The sequence below is a fragment of the Lepisma saccharinum genome, chromosome 1, assembly GCF_977018435.1.
Source record: "Lepisma saccharinum chromosome 1, izLepSacc3.1, whole genome shotgun sequence".
In the NCBI taxonomy this organism is placed as follows: Eukaryota; Metazoa; Arthropoda; class Insecta; order Zygentoma; family Lepismatidae; genus Lepisma; species Lepisma saccharinum.
In genome coordinates, this window is record NC_139229.1 from 132725095 (window position 1) to 132748730 (window position 23636).

The 23636-nt window shown below is 38.0% G+C and overlaps 1 protein-coding gene across 1 annotated transcript in view; it reads right to left on the minus strand.

Moving 5' to 3' along the window:
• The window catches only part of LOC145988781 (sodium-coupled monocarboxylate transporter 1-like), an 87451-nt gene that overhangs the window by 8571 nt on the left and 55244 nt on the right, over nucleotides 1-23636 (minus strand). The window contains exons 10-12 of the mRNA XM_083123967.1: nucleotides 16882-16988; nucleotides 15020-15203; nucleotides 3421-3507 (exon numbers count right to left, since the gene is read on the minus strand). Coding sequence (XP_082980093.1) covers nucleotides 3421-3507; nucleotides 15020-15203; nucleotides 16882-16988 — 378 coding nt within the window. The remainder of the gene's footprint in view (nucleotides 1-3420; nucleotides 3508-15019; nucleotides 15204-16881; nucleotides 16989-23636) is intronic.

Sequence of the window (23636 nt, forward strand, 5' to 3'; positions counted from 1 at the left end):
AAAATGCTAAATTCATTGCAGAAATGTGGAATAAACAAAATGAAATTCAGTAAAGGCAACAGTGGAATTCTGAAAGTTGGGAAATATATTTGTGCAAGAAAATGAATGAATTAACTTGAATTTTTATATCATATTATTTTTTCTTGTTTTAATTGATAATAAAATCATAATGATAATATACAGGGTGTCGCAAAACTCTTTCAACAACGCTTGGGTGCTGGTAGATATCACAAAAACATGTAACTTTTCCCTGTAAAGTTTACCTCGAAAGCGCTTAGTTTCTGAGCTATAAGCGCTTAAAATCTATCCTGTATGTATGCAACCCAACACAGCAAACGCTTCCTCTGACATAACTACCAGGGGCGCGTGGCAGAGTTGCTACTAGCGTTCCTCGTTAATAAAGACGACGTGAAAACAACAGCTTGGGAGTCTTGCCTGAGCAAAATTCAAAACATTAATGATACTTGCGATGATGTAAGAAGCATTGACAGTATTTATAAACTGACCAAGACAAATAATGGGCAGACTGAAATTCAAGATTACGTACTCATTCTAAAATATCTCCATAATTGATTGATTGATTTGGTTTATTTTAATTCGCTTTTCTGCCACTTTTGGCTAATCACGAAGATGATGATGATATGATGAAATATCAAACGACACCAATGTCTAGGCCAGGATTTAAACCCGAGACACCTAGAGCTGTAGCGAGCTGTGTTAACCGTATCACCACGGAGTGTTTCGTGTATCATGCAATGTTAACATTTGCAAGGGCCACGCGTGAGATAAGAGAAATCTATGAACGAACAAATGTTAACATGATGCGTTTGCTGCCTCGTTTCGAACACGCACACTGTAATGTTATTACAATTTATTTGAAAATATTCCTATCTGCGCTAGCGTTATTGGTAATCGAGTTCGTCTCATAAGGAAATAATTGCAAGGCTCTTTTAATTTAATGATTGATTGATTCATTGATTTGCTTTATTTTACTTCGCTTTTTGTGCCACTTTTGGCTAATTTGTGAAGATGGGGATGAGTGATGATATGATGAAATTGATGAATGGACACTCACAAACATCCATGCCCAATCTGGGATTTGAACCCAAGACCCCTGTCATCGTAGCTCGATGTTCCAACCACTCCGCCACGGCGGCCGGCTTTTAATATAATGAAAACGTCGTTTAGACATGAATAAATTCACACATTAAAACTAGTGCTTATTAAAAACCAAAGCCAAGAAATGCATACTTATATCAAGCACTGAACTGTAAAGGGCACCTGGATTGTACTGTAACATTTTTGGAAGGCACCAAAATGTCAATGTTTTGTAGCAAATGAGCGAGATTTTGACATCTAGAGGAACTTCTGGGATAATTCTTGTAAATTTATATTCTTCTCATTGTATGTCATTTTTCTTCACTTTCAGACAAATAGGAAATACGAGGACGAAAGATCCAGTGACATCTTTGTGCAGGTCGGAACTCGTGTCCGGAACATTCGGTAGCAAGATCATGTTTTGATCACTAAACGTACTCAGTCACCGAAGTGGCTCAAGAATATTCATCTGCCGGAAATTTTTGTTTCTTTTCAGTATAGAGGTTTGCCTGCTTTTTATAACGAACTCGATTCGAAATAGCGCTACTTCACAATTTTCTAATAAATAAATTGTAATAACATTACAGTCTGCATGTTCGAAACGAGGCAGCAAACATCATGTTTACATTTGTTCGTTCATGGATTTCCCCTATGTCATGAGTGTCTCTTGCAATTGTTGATATTGCATGATACACGAAACACTCCGTGGGGATGTGGTTAGCACAGCTCGCTACGGCACCAGGTGTCTCTGGTTTAAATCCTGGCTTAGACATTGGTGTCATTTGATATTTCATCATATCATCCTCATCTTCGCGATTAGCCAAAAGTGGCAGAAAAGCAAATTAAAATAAACCAAATCAATCAATCAATTATGGAGATATTTTATAATGAGTAATATTGAATTTCAGTCTGCCCATTATTTGTCTTGGTCAGTTTATAAATACTGTCAATGCTTCTTACAACATCGCAAGTATCATTAATGTTTTTGTTTTTGCTCAGGCAAGACTCCCAAGTTGTCGTTTTCAAGTCATCTCTGTTAACGAGGAACGCTAGTGGCAACCCTGCCATGCGCCCCTGGTAGAGTGGACGAGTTGTATCTTTGCGGGTGAACCTTGACTACGACTGGCTGCGCAGTAGCAAAGGGAGGAGCTACCGGCTGCCTTAGCCAATGGGTGTCATTCTCCTTTAACTTTGTAAGAGCTGTCGACCACTCAACAGCGAGTAGGTAGCATCTACGGACTTGTATCTGCGCGAATTAGTCAAGGTCACCCGCAGAGATACAGCTCGTCAACTCTAGTTATGTCAGAGCAAGCGTTTGCTGTGTTGGGTTGCATATGTACAGGATAGATTTTAAGCCCTTATAGCTCAGAAACTAAGCGCTTTCGAGGTAAACTTTATAGGGAAAAGTTACTTGTTTTTATGATATCTACCAACACCCAAGTGTTGTTGAAAGAGTTTTGCGACACCCTGTATTTATTTTTATATTTAATACATTTCATGCATTTGCTATTTACATTTGAATCCTGTAATGAATCCCCCCTCCTGAAAAGCAATTCATTCTATTTGCATGCCGATAAAAGGAAGAAATTGTAGCAATATCAGTGATTGATTCAGTAATCATGAAGGAATGCTAAATTCTTTTGACTACATAATTATTACCAGATTGTATACCATTTATCAGCCATTGAAAATATCCATGTGTTGCTTGCTACCTTGTTATCAATCAGGTAAGGCTGTAGAAATCATGCATTGAGTGATATAATAAAATGCCCATAATGCATGATGCATATCCCTAAAACGTCCGTGAACACAAACTAACACTCTGCCTGAAATTTGCTTTCTACCCAAGCTTGCAAAACAGCCATTACACACTTAGTTAAAAATGAAATTATCATAGTGTTGTGGTTAGGTTTTTGTAATGTACAAAATGTAGATTATTTAAAGTTAAAGATAAGGTTATTTAAACTTTAGCTGGCCTTGATATTATTTCAACAATGATTTTTTAAAAAAATAACCCTTACATCAAAGAGATTGATTTTTGAAATTCTGAAAAGTAAATGTGTTAGAATTCTTTCTAGATCATTTAGTAAGATCTTTCTGTCGATTACGTTCACTACTGTCTGGATATTCTAAGAGACCATATATGAGCCTCATACTAATCAACAGAAAATTTCCATCATCTCGGGAATCGTGTCTGGGTGTCCTGCAAAATTTTACACTACACTACACTTTTGCATGAATGTTTTTATGAGACATGCACACATATCTGTATGTGGAGTAAAATAAATAATTAGATGGAAATGTAATGTTGTCAGTACTTACTGCTGAATTTGTCCAAGGAAATAACATCCCTAAAGAGTATATTCCTATTGATGAACTAGCAGTTGCAACAAACACGGTTTGAAATATCTGGAAACACAAGTACATTCTTTATTTCATGAACATTTTTGTGACTATATCAGTTATAAAAGCATAGGGGATTTAACTTACTTTAATTATTAGAATTTCTTATGATGGTATATGAGTAGTGAACACTCCATAGATTAACTGAAATTTTTACAAACAACCCTATCAAAGCATTGTCAGAGTGTGTGTCTCTTTATGCTCAGATAAAGCTAATTGGGATGCAAGCTGAGATCCAAATCACTCTGCAATGTGCCCCCTCCCACCATCCCCTTAATTACATGGCAACAGTGTTACCACTATTTATTTATTTCTTATTTTGGATATCAAAATTATGGCACAATACTTTCCTTTCACTTAAACTGTGTTTGGTACATCCTGTTATGTTTCCCACGCTTGCCGATCGTTGGCATTTCTAGCAGAAATCACATTGCTTTGCGGCTTTAGACAGAGTAAACCCCACATTGGGTGAAGCTGAGGTCAGGCTGCACATAAGATAGGTGGGAATCAGAGGCGTGGCGTGCATGTTACCGCAGGTAACACCAAAATATATAGAATTGAAGAACCCGTCTTAAAATATTATTAGGTACATAAACTGGTAATATTGTCGTAAAGTAAACATTGCAGACTGACATTTTTTCTGACACCGGCAAAAGCGAAGAGGAGGACTGATCCGGTACCCTCCACAGGCAACATGAGGAAAGGGCCCTGAACCCACCCAAGGAAGACTTTCCATCGCGGCAAAGACTGTTACGGCGGGAGGAGGAGGCGGGTTAATGGCATGACTGTTTAGCCGGCGCAGTTGCCGGTGATACTTACCGGAAACATACCAGTGTTGCCATATTCAATTGACAGAAAAGAGCTAAGTCGCCTAATTGGGTCTATCTTACTCTGAAGGTGTCCAGTCACACTGGGGAACGATGGCGCAGTGGTAGCGTCGCCACCTTATAATCAAGGGATTCCAGGTTCGATACCCGGTGGAGGCACAAGTGGTTCGGATCCAACTTTAAACTGTCCCGATTAGCATTACTGTTCATGAAGTGGACTTAAATCGCCAAATCAAAATTTAAAAAAAATCACATCACACTGGGGCAAAAGCAAACTACCAAGTGATATTTTGTATTTACACTAAATATCAGCGATTATGAAAGTCCTCTTTGTCCTTCTTCGACATCATGGGCGAGAAGGAGAGGAGAGGGATGGGTATGGTCAAGGGGTCCGCTGTCCTTCTAAAAATGTCAACCTAAAATTCTATATTTCACATATATAATATTATTTCGGTTACAGGAATTTGTGATAATTGTTGATAATACTGATTGAGATTGACATACGTTGTCGCAGGAATGCAATAATTTCAGATTGAAGCAATGTTTTTGAGGTGGTAGAACTGTTTTTGGATGAAAACAATACTTACAAGCATAATTTCCCGATTGTTATCTTAGCACGCTCTGAAGTGTCAGGTGTCGCAGGTTCGAATCCTCAGCAAGAAATGGTTATTTCAGTGTTCGTTGTTATTATTTTACTTACATAATTATAAAAATTAATTATTACATACACAAAGAAATAATAATTTTATTTCAATAATTCACCATGCATCCTCATCGTCACGATTATCCTATAAAGCGAAAGTGTTAAAGGTAGCAAAGGACGTAAAATATACGAAATAGTAGTGGTGTCAGAAATGAGATTTCAGTGGATTTAGCGAAACATGGGAGTGGGAGTAGTTAGGAAACAGATGAAGACTACATCTACTCTACATACGTCTTATTTGAAACGAAAAGTTTCGCGATTTGGGCAAATCTGGTTTCAAAAGAACTAAGATGGCAACATTAGTAGAACTGGACTTCTTGCAGGTTCGGAAGGAAATATTGGGGAAGGGTCGATGCTGAGAGGGGAGGGGCAAGGAGGGTGCTTCACGTGTTACAAAAGTAAACAACGGTTTGTGGGAGGGACTGTGCAGTGGGAGTTTTGTGACTGGTGTCTTTCGTCTTTATGTTGTTTTCGGGCATTGTCAATTAATTAATGAAGCTTGCTCCGAGTTCCGAGGTGGCGGGTTCATCCTATCTGGACAGTGTGTGTAATCGTGCGATAGAGGATATTTTGAAGCAATCTTTCGGTTCGTTATTTTGCAGAAAAAATCGAAATTGTGGCGAAAGGGAGGCCAAAGCCTATTTTGAACGATTTAAAAACCAAGTCGTCTGCTGGATATAACCGACATTTCAATGTTTCGTGGTATAACGACTATCTGTGGTTATGTGGATGTGTGCCATGTACTCTATTTTCGGGTGAAAAAAAAAGTGTGGAATTTAGATGTGGATAACATGGACCATGACCATGACGCATCCAAAAATTCAAATTCAAATGAAAAACTTCTCTTTATGACAGAATCATAGAAGTTTTTTGATTTGATTTTATTGATTTTGCTTCGCTTGTGCCACTTTTGGCTAATTTGTGAAGATGGGGATGAGTGATGATATGATTAAATTGATGAATACACATCACAAACGTCCATGCCCAAGCTAGGTTTCGAACCCGGGATCCCAGCATCATATAACTATTTTCAAAGTCGGATTCATCTGCTCTATAAGTAGCCTTCGATGTTTCTGTAAGTATCAAATTACGTATTATTGTGTCAACAACCAATGTTTGCGATTTCACTTTAGTCCTTATGTCAACATTTTTTTTTCCTGAATGAACTACTTGGAAGACATTGGGGGGGGGGGGGGGGGGCATGAGGTTGGGAGGCGCCCAAGTCTCTCTTAAATGTCCTACTGATAACCGGTAACACTTTTAAAAATCCACGCCATGCCACTGGTGGGAATGCACAAATTCAACACCACACTAATCAGTACCACGCTTATAAAACAAGCTTCTTGCAGACACAAACAAAACACGTGGGAGTTAGACCGCAACTTGGCAATAGGATCTGCGTAAGCGTCTCTTCTGGCTTCCATTCGCTCCTTGCTGCCCAGCCGACGACTTCTTCCTCATTTCTCATTGGCACAGAAACTGTCGAGTGATCGCTAGCATGGGAAACATGACAGGTTGTAACAAACGCATATAACCATCTCTAATTTAGATGATTTTACAGATTGATTATAATACATAATAGTTTAAGAGACATACATGAAAACTAAAAATATTTAAATAAAAAAAATAAAAAGAAGCCGATAAGAAATGAAACAGGCACTGTAAGAAAAATAAAAAAAAATATGTGTAAAACAGAAACACAGCAAAAATACTCAATATACAGAAGTGTCAATGAGTGCTGCTCCTGCAAGTTGCATCTAAAAAGAGTTCTATTTTTATTTTATTTCCCTGTTTTCAGTACTGGTAAGTTAACTTCAAAAGATGATTTCTTAATTTTGATTTAAATTGGCTGAGAAAAAAAAAAGAGTTTAATATATGAATTGTTTTGTGGGAAGGGATGGTCAGCAGAGAGTTGTCGTGTGAATGGGTAGCATAGCAAAGGAATGTGCTGCACTTAGAGGTTCAAGACACCAAATATGATACAGGGAATTTTTCATGCCCTGCAAGAAACGTGGATTAAATCAAACCCTACATCCTCATTGTTGCGATTGACCCAAGAGGTAGAAAATCTCTAGCTAAAGCCTTTACTTAAATATTATGCAATTGAAGAAGTTTGGTGTTTTGGCAGCATCTTTCGTCTCTTCTGCCTCTTGTTTATATCAACATAAGGTTGATGAGACATTAGAACTTCTTACCAACTTCTATGGCAGAATAGTTAGGGTAGCATGCCACAAATCCAGAGATCGTGGATCTTACCTTATATGTATTATCATATTGCCAAGGGTTAGGTGGCAGAGCAACCTTTAGCTGAACCTCGCCCACTTGAGGGGAGGAGGTACAGTTACACACCAATTGTGCATTTATTTCAATATCGCCCGATTTGGGCACTGCTACAAAAAAAACCTGGGTGTATCAAGAGCAGGGCCGGATTAAGGCGGGTGCTATTGATGCTGCAGCATTAGGCCCATTCCTGAAATAGGCCCAGATGAAAACAGACGAGAATTTTCAGAAAGCTGAACAGTTTTCTTTTGCTATATTAACCTGAAAATAAATCTTAGAATGAAATTTGGATTCACAATTTCGGACGCCTAGACACAGGTAGTAAAATTTTCACCTTGAAAGTTAGTTGTATACAAAAAAATCGACGGTATGCACCATCAGGCCCAATTTCGTCTTAGTCCGGCCCTGGAGGCATTTAAGCTATCAACTACAAAACCATGAAATATCGGAAAGTCAAATTCAATGCCTTAAAAAATGAACCAAATGTGAATTTAGACTGCAGAAAAACATAACTGTTAATGAGCAACAGGGACTGTGAATTTCACAGGAAAAGCAGCATTAGCGCGAGGCCTTGAAATGAATACTAGGCCTATATGTCATTAAATATTTGGCAGAGCATGATCTTGCATCACGGGGCCTCGGGCATAAAATATGCGGACACGTAGTATATATATATTTCAATTTTTCTTCCATAGTCTGAAGTACAGGTGTCCTACAAAATCATAATGTAAACACTATTACATTTTCATTTAGTTTTCATTCTGATGTACGTCGTTACCAGGTGGAGGCACATGGCACAGTCGTTCAGATCCCACTTTAAACTGTAGGTTCAGTACCGATTAGCCTCTCTGGGCATAAAGTGGACTTACAACAACAAATCAATCAATCTGACATTCATTATATTTAATTGCAAAAATGGGAATGTTTAATATCATATTGTTATTTTAACTAAAAAGTAGCAATATTTAATCATATCCAATAACATAATTGTTTTCTTTACTTTTCATTGAATTTTGACACTACTGTAGTGAATTTGCATTGCTTCCATAAAATAATATTTTCATATATTTCATTCTGTAAGTAAGCAAACAATAGCCTATATGTTAAGTATTTTTGATACAAATATTTGTAACACTATCTTTATGTCGTGGCCACTTTGTTTATGATTTCAGTAATTTTGGATATATTCAAATATGTCAAAATAGTACACGCATGCAGGCTATATCAGATTAGTTACTTAATTGGAAGTACCAGCATCCTATAAACTCGTTAAAAGAACGCACACAAGTTGCCAACCCTGTCATGACCCCCTTTCCGCATTTACTGTGTTTTCTGGCAGAAAAAATCATAACAAGGATAAATTTACAGTACATGCCTGAGAACACAAAGAATGAGAAAAATAATTCTGGGGCTTGTATCGCTAAAATTAGGTCTGAATCAGCAAAAGTCATTAAGAAAAGCTGGTTGCCAAATTTTGAATTTTATTGGTGCTAAACGGCGATACTGCAAATGTGCCCTCCTGCTTAACAATAGGTAATAATTGCACAATTCTAAAAAACAGGTTGGCGTTAGAGAATAATTTTACAAGAAACTGATGTTATCGATATTTTAACATTAAATAATACAAAGGCCTCGGGGATATAGTTCGCACAGGGCTTCACGTTCCCTAACGCCGGCCTGGGTGGAAGAGCATTCAGGAAGTCCTGGATGAGCTTTCGGCAGATACGAGAAACCAGAGCATGGGATTTTCACACAGGATGAACGAACTTGAGACAGCAGTTATGGCATATTCTTTGAGTTATGGCGACTGCCTGGAACAATATCCTTGGCCGTCTCAACAGTACGAGCATTAACCTCCAAGATCCTACAGTCAGAATGAATACGGCAATTGGCTTGATAGCATCACTGGTCGACACGGTTCTGTTTGCACAGGATAGATTTGACGTGTATGAGCAAATGGCGACCGATAAGGTTCAACACGGCGAATGCAAAGATGAGCAGCGTCGAGCCCGTAAGCAAAAGCGAAGGAGCTCAAAACAAAGCAGATCTCAACCAAAGGGAAACGTTCAAAACTCAGACGTATCTGGCCATGATCGACAGTCTGTTAGCTGAACTGGAAAAGCGTGTGAAGGCATATGACGATATTTGTAAACTATTCGGATTTCTGTCTGAGCTAACGTCATTGAGCATTGAGCAGATCGAGGAAAAAAGAAAGAATCTCATTTCCTCGTAAGATAACTTGGAAGGTACACTGGCGGCTGAGCTGGTAGAGTTGCTACATTTATGTGCACTCAGAAACCGGTGACTTTGAACGAATCAACAGAGCTTACCATGTGCAGCCTGCTGTCATTGTTGAATCTTTTTCAGACATTTCCAAACGTCGAGATTGTGTTGCACATTTATCTGTGCATGATGGTGTCCAATGCCTCCGGCGAACAGAGCTTCTCAAAGTTGGGAATAGTCAAAGGAGAGCTGCGGTCTTCAGTGGAACAGGAAAGGCTAAGCATGCTGGCACTTATGAGCATTGAGCATGAGCTGCTGCGCAGCCTTGCCTTCACTGACACGATTGAAGAATTCACGCTTGCTAAGCCTCGAAAAACAGCAATATAAGTAAGCAGCATTAGCACACCTCTCATAATAATTTCATGGTACAATATCATAATAATCACAATAATAATAATAATAATAATAATAATAATAAAAGAAACACATTAAAATAGAATATATATATATATGTATGTAAGTGCATCAGGCCCAATTTGTGCTACAGCATCAGGCCCAAATTCGTCTTAATCAGGCCCTGATCAAGAGTATGAATTTCTCTCCCATGTATTCCTTATGGGGAATCAACTTCAACATCAAGTTACGGCTGATCAAATGGGAGTTTCGACTTTTCCACTTGGCAATCACTTCTTCAAACTAGGGATGGCCAAACGGATCCGGATCCAAAAGTTATGGATCTGGATCCGGATCCAAAAATTCTGGATCTGGATCCGGATCCGAAAATTCCGGATCCAGATCCAGGTCTGAAAGTTTCGGATCTGGATCCAGATCCGAAAGTTCCGGATCTGGATCCGAGGGTTCCGGATCTGACATTCGGATCCGGGTCTGAAAATTTCGGATCTGGATCCGGGTCCGAAAATTTCGGATCCAAAAATCCGGATCCGGATCCGAGAGTTTCGTATCTCAATCCCATTATAATATTACCACACCTTAAAAGGTATTATGATCTTCGATTACAAAGAAATTTTTCATTAGTTAGTCCTACAATAATTTTTTCCAAGTGTTGTTCCTAAAATACTTTGCTACGCATCGGCTAACACACTCGTGCACAAAAATAATCTTACTTGTTTAACATAAAATGTCAGAGGTGATTTTGAAAATGCCATTGAAACGAATATGTATTCATTCGAATGTATTGGAAATGAAAACACACATAAATGTGAGACATTCCATTCCAGGATGAAACCTTTAACACATATAACAAGATAGAAATGTTATACAAAAATTATACAATTGTTCTACAGTTACAGTTTTACAAATTAAAATAAAACATTATAATATATGCAGTGTTATATAATTACAAAGTGTAAGACTAACAAGGGAGGTTATCTAAGTGTCCCCTCCGATTTCCATGAAACTTGGCAGGTGTATAGTGGGGCCCTAAGGAAGAAATACGTGTTGCTTTTTGGTTTCAGCTAAAAAACGGTTTTACAGGGCAAAACCCACTCAATTGTCAAGATGAGGAAAAATTGAAGTGGGGATCTGACCCCTGTGACCCCCTCCGATTTCCATGAAACTTGGCAGGTGTGTGTATAAACGGGCCCAAATGAAGAAATACGTGTTTTTTTGTTTTGGCTAAAAATCTGTTCTAGGGGGCAACCTCCCCTCAAATGTCAAGATGAGGACAAATTGACGTGGGGATCATCTGACCACTGTGTCCCCCTCCGATTCCCATGAAATTTGACAGGTGTATAGAGAGGCGCTTATGCCCCCTGTTTCTTCCTATGCCATATTTACGTGGTTTTGGGGGTCAGATCCCCACTTCAATTTCTCCTCATCTTGACATTTGAGGGGGGGGGCCTCTATACACCTGCCAAGTTTCATGGAAATCGGAGGGGGAGACTTAGACCTCCCTTGTAAGTGTATTAATTAATTACAAATCGCACACGCACTATATATATATATATATATGGGTATGTATGTATATTATATGTATATTAGCAGGTAACAATATGTTATAAACACATTCTTACTTTCCAAAAAAGCGCATGTGGGATGGCAAAACGGATCCGGATCCGAAAATTTTGGATCCGGATCCGAAAGTTCCGGATCTGGATCCGAAAGTTCCGGATCTGAAAATTCCGGATCTGCAGATCCGGATCCGAAAAATTTTAGGATCTGGAACCAACCAGATCCAGATTTTAGATCCGCCAGGATCCGGATCTGGCCATCCCTACTTCAAACTGCCCTCTTCCCGTTTATATCATTTTCTATTCCATCGGAAGTTTGATATTCCCAAGATAACATATCAAATAATACTCCCATATGCCCAATGCATTTCTCGTTGCCTCCTGGCAGTGTTGCCAAACCTGGTGCGCATAAAAGAGCTAAAACTGACTTTCAAGGAGCTAGATTTACGAAGTGCTTCCTAGAGTAATGTTAGTTGTCAAAGGGGTGGGGCGTTGCTATTACCGTTAACTCTAAATCGATGACAATTTATTCTTAGTTTTCACCATCTATATCTGGCGGCATCACCCATCTCATGGTCGTATGAAATCGAAAATAAAGGATTGCCTGATAACAATATTATGCCAATTTCACGTCAACATGGCGCTATAAAAAAAGTAGCTGGGGATATAAGAGGGGGTGGGGTGATGCAGCTAATATAACAATATCACGTCACCTGAAAAATGTATAATCATGTCTAAAGTTGGTCTGTGTAGGTTGGAACCAGTGATGGTATCATAGTGGGGCAAGGGGGCGGGCACCCCAGTTAACAGCCAAACGAGTGCATGAAGGAGCCAGATCTGGCTCCAAGAGCTAAGTTGGCAACACTGACTTGGAGGGAGAAGCTGGCCGGAGACTGTATTGCATGCCCTTAATAAAGAAAAATTTATTATTTATTATTATTATTTATTGTCCTTGGTAAGACATGAATGTTTCATTGCGTTCATTCTCTCATCTGTTTCACCATTATTCATCCTCAATGTTGCAGTTAACCTAGAGCAGTGGCGTGGCGTGGATTTTTAAAAGTGTTACCGGTTGTCAGTAGGACATTTAAGGGAGACTTGGGCGCCTCCCCACCTCATGCCCCCCCCAATGTCTTCCAAGTAGTTCATATAATATTAATCTGGTACGTATGCAATTCAATACTAGATTTTGGTAAAGTTATTAATCAGAAAAAAAAAATGTTGACATAAGGACTAAAGTGAAATCGCAAACATTGGTTGTTGACACAATAATACGTAATTTGATACTTACAGAAACATCGAAGGCTACTTATAGAGCAGATCAATCCGACTTTGAAAATAGTTATATGATGCTGGGATCCCGGGTTCGAAACCTAGCTTGGGCATGGGCGTTTGTGATGTCTATTCATCAATTTAATCATATCATCACTCATCCCCATCTTCGCAAATTAGCCAAAAGTGGCACAAGCGAAGCAAAATCAATCAAATCAAATCAAAAAACTTCTAGGATGCTGTCATAAAGAGAAGTTTTTCATTTGAATTTGAATTTTTGGGTGCGTCATGGTCATGGTCCATGTTATCCACATCTGAATTCGACACGTTTTTTTTTTCACCCGAAAATAGAGTACATGGCCAACAAAAGAGTTTAGAAAACTGCACACATCCACATAACCACGGATAGTGTTATACCACGAAACATTGAAATGTCGGTCATATCCAGCAGACGACTTGGTTTTTAAATCGTTCAAAATAGGCTTTGGCCTCCCTTTCGCCACAATTTCGATGTTTTCTGCAAAATAACGAACCGAAAGATTGCTTCAAAATATCTTCTATCGCACGATTACACACACTGTCCAGATAGGATGAACCCGCCACCTCGGAACTCGGGGCAAGCTTCATAAATTAATTGACAATGCCCGAAAACAACATAAAGACGAAAGACACTAGTCACAAAACTCCCACTGCACAGTCCCTCCCACAAACCGTTGTTTACTTTTGTAACACGCGAAGCACCCTCCTTGCCCCCTCCCCTCTCAGCATCGGCCCTTCCCCAATATTTCCTTCGGAACCTGCAAGAAGTCCAGTTCTACTAATGTTGCCATCTTAGTTCTTTTGAAACCAGATTTGCCCAAATCGCGAAACATTTTCGCTTCAAATAAGACGTATGTAGAGTAGATGTAGTCTTCATCTGTTTCCTAACTACTCCCACTCCCATGTTTCGCTAAATCCACTGAAATCTCATTTCTGACACCACTACTATTTCGTATATTTTACGTCCTTTGCTACCTTTAAGGCTTTTTTCGCTTTATAGGATAATCGTGACGATGCGTGGTGAATTATTGAAATAAAATTATTATTTCTTTGTGTATGTAATTATTAATTTTTATAATTATGTAAGTAAAATAATAACAACGAACATTGAAATAACCATTTCTTGCTGAGGATTCGAACCTGCGACACCTGACACTTCAGAGCGTGCTAAGATAACAATCTGGAAATTATGCTTGTAAGTATTGTTTTCACCCAAAAACAGTTCTACCACCTCAAAAACATTGCTTCAATCCGAAATTATTGCATTCCTGCGACAACGTATGTCAATGTCAATCTGTATTATCAACAAGCACAAATTCCTGTAACCGAAATAATATTATATGTGTGAAATATAGAATTTTAGGTTGACATTTTTAGAAGGACAGCGGACCCCTTGACCATACCCATCCCTCTTCTCTCCTTCTCGCCCATGATGTCGAAGAAGGACAAAGAGGACTTTCATAATCGCTGATATTTAGTGTAAATACAAAATATCACTTGGTAGTTTGCTTTTGCCCCAGTGTGATTTGATTTTTTTAAATTTTGATTTGGCGATTTAAGTCCACTTCATGAACAGTAATGCTAATCGGGACAGTTTAAAGTTGGATCCGAACCACTTGTGCCTCCACCGGGTATCGAACCCGGTATCCCTTGATTATAAGGCGGCGACGCTACTAACACTGCGCCATCGTTCCCCAGTGTGACTGGACACCTTCAGAGTAAGATAGACCCGATTAGGCGACTTAGCTCTTTTCTGTCAATTGAATATGGCAACACTGGTATGTTTCCTGTAAGGATCACCGGCAACTGCGCCGGCTAAACAGCCCGCCTCCTCCTCCCGCCATAACAGTCTTTACCGCTACGCCAAGTCTTCCTGTGGTGGGCTCAGGGTCCTACCCTCATGTTGCCTGTGGAGCGTACCGGATCAGTCCTCCTCTTCGCTTTGCCGGTGTCAGAAAAAATGTCAGTCTGCAATGTTTACTTTACGACAATATTACCAGTTTATGTACGTAATAATATTTTAAGACAGGTTCTTCAATTCTTTATATTTTAGTGTTACCTGCGGTAACAGCGGCTACATGCACGCCACGCCTCTGACCTAGAGATATAGAAAAGCATAACATAAAATACCTAAATAGAAGAAAAATAGAACATTAGAGCTTCTTCATCCCTCCCCCCTCCCCAATAAAAGTTTTCGAACTTACCGGAATGACGTATGGTGACAGAGAAGCAAGCAGTGTCAATCCATAGCAGAATATGCCACATCCTAAAATGACACATTTCATTACCCATGTTGCAAATGGAGGCATCCAGTTTCTTCTTAAGGATCTCTTTATCACATCCTCCATGACCACACATGCTGTTCCATGCAGTGCTGCTGACATGGAGCTAAATTTATAATGAGAAAACAATAAGTACAGAAGTTCACATGAAAACTCAAAGAGAAAAGGTGTTACTTTTAGGAATAGAGAGGAAGGCTAGTTTCAAGAAATTTCCAATTTATTCAGCATTTTCTTACTGAGGGTGGATAAAAGAAACTGGCAATTTTAAATTATTGATATTTGTTATTTATGGTCACTTAAATAGAAACATGAGTGCAAAGACAAATAGCATTCAAGACTACAAGTGAGAAAGCTGTTATTTTACTTGAAGATTTTAGATTTTTTTTTTTAATGATATGAGAAAGTTTCATGTCTGTCTGTAATGATCACAGCAAAAGGTATGCAACTTTTTAAAAAGTGCGATCCATGCTTACACTTCTGAGATAAGTGGCAAAATGACCAAGAAGCTGTTACCGACAATCAATATAAAGTTTTTGTGATAACATTTGAAGACCACAGGGAAAGAACGTGCTTTGCCCATTTTTGGTCAAATTGAGGTAAAGGTGCTATCAGATAGCTCTGTGAAAGGTCTTTCTAACTACGAAGTGTACAAGAATAGAACGTGCTTTTTCCATCCATTACAAAGAGGTTTTGGTTGCGTATACAGGAAAAGAACGTGCTCATAACATGGAAATAAAGTACTCTCCTGTAAAATCAAGAAAGTGGACAAAGCACGTTCTTCCCCTGTGGTCTTCATTTGGTTTTATGTTGAAAAGTTCTCTAGATTTGAAAACCAGGCTTCTAAGATGGCCTCCAGTTTGTCAAATACATTCTTAAAAAATCTTAGATTGCGTTTTCAGCAGTGGAACATTGCTATGTAATTTACAGTCCTTCATGGCAAATTCTTTGAGAGCTATGATGAATTTTAGAATAAATTTCAATTATATCTTATATAACACAACAATGTTTTCTTTAAGTATAACAAATACTTTGTGATATGTTTATTTTATATATGTTTTATTGTTAGTATTTAGGGCTGAGCTTTGCATCTGATACTATGTACAATTCCCACTGATACTGGTATTGATACTTGAACGTTGTAATAAATCAAAGTTTTTCAGAATATTTATAAATGCTAATACATGGTATACATATTCTAGTTGAAGTACGCCATTTCAATTGACCAGAGTTTTGCTTGGTTTGTCAAAGTTTGTTCTAAGTACACTTTATGTGCAGGTAGGCTAATTGAGACTGGAGCTGCAGTTTAAAGTGGGATCCAAACCACCATGAGCCTCCATCATGGATTGAATCCTAGACACCTTGCTTACAAAGCAACGGTGTTATTGCTATACCAACACCGAGGCCCTGGTTTTGATTTAGAATATTCATAAGTTCACATGAGATAATCAGAATATGCAAATAAGAAGTAATTTAATTTTAAAAAAATCCAATTTCTGCACATGGTACTAATGAAAAATAAATGTAAATGGCAACTTTGCATTGTTTATCTATGATATTTATACTGTGTGAAAGTATTGCATGTTGTTTTGCAGACTTCATAAGATGCCTGAACTTGGAAAAACTATAGGCCAGTATCACTGATTAAATTTGGACCAATACTTTCCTGTACTGATACCATCAGCTGATATTGATATATCAGTATCCGAACTTGTGGATGCACTAATTAACCAATAACACCCCAATTTCCATATTGGATTGGGTCTTACAAGCTTATGAATAATTACCTGAGACTAGATGCTATAACTCCAGCAGCAATCAACCCAATCAAGCCCGGAATTCTCAGTAATTCCACCACATATGCAGAAAACACTTTAGCAGATGACTGTGAATTCTGAAACAAACACAAGAAGTGTGAAATGTAGCAAAAAATAATGTAAGACTGTGGAACCCTGATTTTATGTTACCCGGTTTTACATTTCCCGCATTATACATTCAATATTCATGGTCCCAGTAGAGCAAAATGCTATAAAATTTTCCCCAATATTACATTTTCTCACATTTCGCCTGAAAAACGTAATATCGAGGTTCCACTGTAATTACAAGCACATTTAACTCAACAGCTTCTAATTATCGAGTATGTATGTATACATGTGCCCCACCCATGTTAAAAATATTATTTACTAAAGAGTGTGGATGCATGCCTTACATGGGCGTAGAGATAATTGAAGGTAGGGTGTGAAATTTGCGGAAAATACATTTGTTATCTTGTATAGCAAATTGAAGATGTAGATCAAGCTCCCTTATCTTTTGAAATGCCATTCAGCACTAGTTAATAAAAATAGTGAAATAATACTGTACGAATTCGTGTTTGTGAAATGTAGTGATAAAACGTCTACTGTGAAAGTGCAATATTGGACTACTCAGTTTTCTTTTCCAAAATCTAGATGGGTGGCTTATTTGAGGACATGGAGTACTCAAGTAAAGAAGGTTGTTTGTTTGTTTGAATTGTTGTTTTAAGTCCACTTTATGCACATATAAGCTAATCGGGACTGGACCTACAGTTTAAAGTGGGATCCGAACCACTGTGCAATGTGCCTCCACCAGGTATCAAACCTGGGACCCCTTGATTACAAGGCGACGACGTTACCACTACGCCATCGGGGAAGCATATGCATGTTTGTGATGCTGGGATAGTCATTATATGTGGAAGCATATATATTATTTACAATATTCTAGTATTGTAAATGAAATGCTAATTTCTGTTTAACAGAATATATAACTCAAACCTAATACATGAAATGAATATAATTAAAATCAAAAGTATCAGTTATATTGTGTGAACTAGAGTGGAAAATAAATTGTACAATAAAGAAGAGAAATTTGCAAACCATGTCAAAATATTCCAACAGTTGGGAGTGTATCACAAGAGTGAGAGGTTTTATAGTCTTTTGAAAATGGAAGCTTGACTCTTGTTACTACTGAAAAAAAAAAGTTTTGAAGTCAATATTTAGAAAAATGCTAAAGCTTTGGGGTTTGGGGAGGGATAAAGATGGCATGGGACGTAGGCACTAAAAGATGATAGCGGAGGAAAAGACCAAGGGATAGGCATTATTCAGAGAAGGAGAAATATTGACATACTTTCTTTTTGTAAGAGAAAGGACTGCACCTATTGAACCATACTGGGCATCACAGCAGATGATATCTGCCCCCAGGGGGCATATTGGTTAAGTTTGTCACCTTGTAATCAAGAGATTCAGGTTTGATCCTTGGTGAAGTCACATTGTAGTTGAATTCAACTCTAAATTGTACAGTCATGGACACTTCTGGATTGTAATGATCCCATTGAAAGTCTATAGCGTTGCTACAACCCAGAAGTGTCCGTGACTGTACAACCAGTTCTGATTAACCTATCTGGTCTTTTTAAATCCACTTAACCTAAGGAACTTAAAAAAATTAAACAAACCCAGCAGATGCATTTTCTAGTCCAGTGGTTCTTTTAGATGTCAACTCTCCCTTCTTTTATATTGATTCCTGTTGCATTCTGTCCTGTTCTTTAAAAATAAATGCAGTGACAACATCCATAAAATTAGTAGCATATGCAAACTATTAAGAGTCGAGTAGTCACTGAGAAATTTCCAAAGCTTTCCCAAAGTAACAAAATTGTCAACTGCCAGACTGCAAAGAAGTATGCTTTGGCCTTACTTCCCTAATACTGAACAAGCAGAGACCTGAGCAGTTCCAAGATCCTCCCTGATGGTGCAGTAGTTGCATCGTCGCCTTTGTAATCAAGGGGTCCCAGGTTCGATACCTGATGGAGGCACATAGTGGTTCGGATCCCACTTTGAACTGTAGGCCCAGTTCCGATTAACCTTACTGTGCATAAAGTGGACTTAAAACACCAAATCAATCAATCAATCTGAGCAGTTCCACAACGTATGTTCTCTTCTGAATACGAATGCCTCCTAGTGGCATGCCGTGACATTTAGACTAGGGTACGCAACATGGGTGCACCAAAGGGAGGGGGTTATGGGAAGTCAGAACCTCCTCACCCCTGTGCCATCATGTTATACAGAAAATTACTTTTTCCCCCACAATTTTATAATGGAAAATTTCTCATCCTTTATCATTTTCAAATAACAGGAATCACTGTTTGTCAATCCTCGCACCCTTTTCTAAGACCTTCAATTCATTCCACACAAAAGTTGTTGCTTGAGAATAAAGAACAACACCATTTTTTTTTTACGAGGAACATGTTCTGGCAGACGCGTATTTTTCATTTGGTTGAAACCCCTCATAGAAAATTACTGAGTGCGCCTAGAAAAAAAGTGAAATCCTTAGTGAAGAATTTTCGAACTTTAATAACAACACTAAAGTTCAAATCACCAACCCTGAGACCTTCTGTAAACAAAACCACATGCATGCAGAAAGCATTGCAAACTCATAGAAGTAAAATAATCACACGAAAATCCAGCCTTGTTACAGGATTCATTATGTAAGGTAAAACAACGGCCAATTTGTAGTATTGGATACGCTGCCGCAAATTACGTCTCACTTTAAACCCAATGCTCTTTCTTTTGTACTTATTTCTTCACCTTTGTGGTTAACTCTTTGCACCAGTAATCATTTCCCATAAATTTGGCTTCTTTCTTGCATGCGAATTGAATATATTTTACTTGCATTTTTTTTTAGACAAAATGATATAACATGGTAATGTACAGGGGGCTCAAAAAGTCACTTAACACCCTCAGTACAAGGCCACTGCAGCGTGCAACATGGAAATGGTGATGACCAATCATTACCAGGCCAAGGGGGAAACACATTGACGCCACCCGCACGGTCAACGGTCATCTTGATGTCCGCCATCTTGAATTCAACTTTAGCATTTTAAATGGGAAGGGGGTGATGTGATGTATCAAATCAGGCTAGAATTTCACGAGAAATGCAATGGTGAAGGTTTTTTTGACGTATCTTTAACCAGTAAAAAGTTATGACCGAATTCTTGTACCAATTTGCTTCTTTTCGAGGTGTTACAAAAATGCCTTAAAATTTGTTTAGCGCATTGGTAACGCATCGAGATCAAAGTGACGTCTAGGGAGAGAAGTTTGCATGCCATTGCACACGATTTTAATCGGATACATCCATGAAGAGCTGCGCATTATGAATGGTTGTCGCGAACAATTTACAGTGTGACGCTTTCATTGAATTAAAAGTCCTTCACAGTGACAAGGCTAATGTTTATGTTCATAAGGAAGTTCATAAACAGAAAATGCGACCCTTGTCATCTGATAACTAACTTTGGACAGAAACTGCTTCACAACATTCCCATCGAGTTCTGGTGTTCCTCCTATTGAAAAAAAAACTCTGTAAAATATACCTTCTTCCATAAGAAAGGATGAAAAAACCTGTTTATTTAACAAATCCAAGTAGCCCCAAGCATTTAAGGTTCCGTTGATGAAAAATTGACTGACCAATTGTGTTCCACACAGCACGCCACACCATTAACTTACCAGCACTAACCATTCAGCTTTGATCTGTCGAAAATGGGTTATCAGATAAAAAGCATAGAATATTCTGTTTATGAACTTCCTTATGAACATAAACATTAGCCTTGTCACTGTGAAGGACTTTTTATTTAATGGAAGCATCACACTGTAATTGTTCGCGACAACCATTCATAATTCACAGCTCTTTATGGATGTATCCGATTAAAATCTTCTGCAATGGCATGCAAACTTCTCTCCGTAGACGTCACTTTTATCTCGATGCGTTACTAATGCGCTAAACAAATTTAAGGCATTTTTGTAACACCTCGAAAAGGAGCAAATTGGTACAAGAATTCAGTCATAACTTTTTACTGGTTAAAGATACATAAAAAAAACCTTCACCATTGCAATTCTCGTGAAATTCTAGCCTGATTTGATATATCATATCACCCCCTTCCCATTTAAAATTCTGAAGTTGAATTCAAGATGGCGGACATCAAGATGACCGTCGACCATGCGGGTGGCATCAATGTGGTTCCCCCTTGGCCTGGTAACGATTGGTCATCACCATTTCCATGTTGCACGCTGCAGTGGCCTTGTACCGAGGGTGTTAAGTGACTTTTTGAGTCACCCTGTATATTTCTAAGGTTTGATATAGATAGGAGTGTATTTGAAATTTGTTTCTAGATTTTATGTAAATTGTATCTTATGCAAATAAAATATATAATGGGCATAAACAGCTTTGCAATGCTGTAAGTCCAATAAATATATTGATGATGATGATCAAAACAAGACACACAAAGTTCGTAAATTTATTGCGATTGGAAACTTTGACAAGCATCTTAATAACGATTTTTGTTCCGCCAAATATAGTGCACTTCATAAAATAACTTGGTGACATGGAAAGGCAAGATAAGTGTGAACATTTTGTAGGAATATGCATTGTAACTTTCAATGAGCTTAGAGATTTGTGTACATAATGATATTTTATAACATTGGTTATTTTCTAAACATAATCATGTGAACAGCAAGGAAGTAGTGCCACTTTCAACATGGCGAGTTTTATGCATGCGGGAAGGTCTCCGTGTTCAGTGATACATCGAATCGGTGAGATGGTTTGTTTACAGAAAGTCTCAGGGTTGGTGATTTACACTTTAGTGGTTGTATCAAATACATTCAAATCGTTTATTATGCAGACAAGAAAAATGTTTTTGCATTATTTTTTGCACTGTAGATATAGGGAAGCAGGATTATTTTAAGATTGCTTTGTGCATATTGAAGCTAGTTTAAAATAGGATGCGAATTATTGAAACATGCCTTAATGAGAGAACTAATTCAGGAATCTTTGATATAACCTTAAATGCTACCAGGAAGATCCAAATGTAATGAGGTAATTTGTGTGTATGGTATTTTATATTTGCAAATATATTCCGATAGTAGCAACAAAAATTCAATTTCGATTAGTTCCTTCATTCAGCATGATGAACATTGAACGGAAACGAAATGGCACAATTATTTTTCCTGCTTTCGAATAGCATGTGATAAATTTGAAATCCTCTACTATTTCACACACTTTTCTAAGAGAAAACCAACAAACAAGTTTTTCTTGTATGTACGCAGTTAAGTTGCTATATTACAACAATGTAACATTGACAACATCCATTATATAAAGGATTCTCTTTGTTTAAAAAATTGCTAACCATTGTTATAACTGTGTCTTTAATCAAAATGAAAATAAATGTCTGATGAAGGAAGTGTGTGTTCTGAAACGTCACAACGAAAAACTGTTTTGTTATGCTTGTAATAACATTTAACTACAGGAAAATAATTCAACAAACAAGGCCAACAATAAAGTTTCATGGTTTTTCTACTGCCAGTCAACCACTCTGTAGAGTTATGTTGTTTTTTTTCTGAAAATGCCTAATATACTGCTTACTGTCCTTCATAACTCCTGCCTGAAACAAGTCCTCCAAATCAGGAACAGAACTCCCATTTTGGATTGTTTGCACTCTTTTCATAAATATATGCCGAAAATCCCCTCTCCAGAATGTCATCAGTAACTCTGATTCCTCTCCCTACCTAATTTTATCACTGCATTGGACCAACAAACAACAAGAGATCCTGTAATGCAAATAATATGAATGAAACACTCAATGCAAATTTCACACGACAGAAAAAAGCAAAAGTCAACCTCCCATGGTAACAAATGTCTGCTGTCCCCGACAGAGTTGCCAGTTGACGAAATATTTTGTGGAGTTAATTAACACATTGGGGTCTCACGACGGGCATAGCCCGCAGTGCACTTAAAGTCAATGTGGACGAACGACGGGCATAGCCCATCCTGCGGTATGCAATCGTTTTGCCGATTGAACGACGGGCTATGCTCGTACTTCGTCTCATGCGCATGTTCATTCAAGCCCCTCTGTTGAAATTCAGACCGCTAGGTGACTCATGTGCTATTTTTATCTCGCACCTGTGACTGTTTGTTGTCGGGTTGATGTACTGTGCATTGTTTAGAATGGCGTCGTTAGATCCAGACTGCATAGAGGATTCCGCCTCAGAGTTTGAAGTTAGCAACGATTTTGATGATGCAGATGTATTTGAAGATTTGGAAGGTAGGTTATATCCGTAATAATTATTGTCAACAATATAAACAGTGTTGCAAACTCTAGTATTTTATGAATGAAATGAGAAGAGGTAAATTTTTTGGCTCTATTCATCTTGCCTCTTGCTTGATTCTCCTACATGCACTGATGTATTTTTAGTTTTTCCATTTATTATTTTGTATAGTGTATGTAAAATGAAAATTTATTTTATTTATATGTTTAATTTTTACAGATGACGCAGAACCAACTGATACATCGTCTGGTCCTGTCCTGCAGCCACTTTTTCATATAAAAGATAATTACTTGTAATTTGTAATTATTTTTGTTATGTGCACATAAGAAGTATTCTTATGCAAGATTCAAAAGATGTATTGATAGTTTATGTAGTTAATTATTGAAATTTCCAGATTACGAACATAAAATATCTCTATATTAACATTTGTTACAATG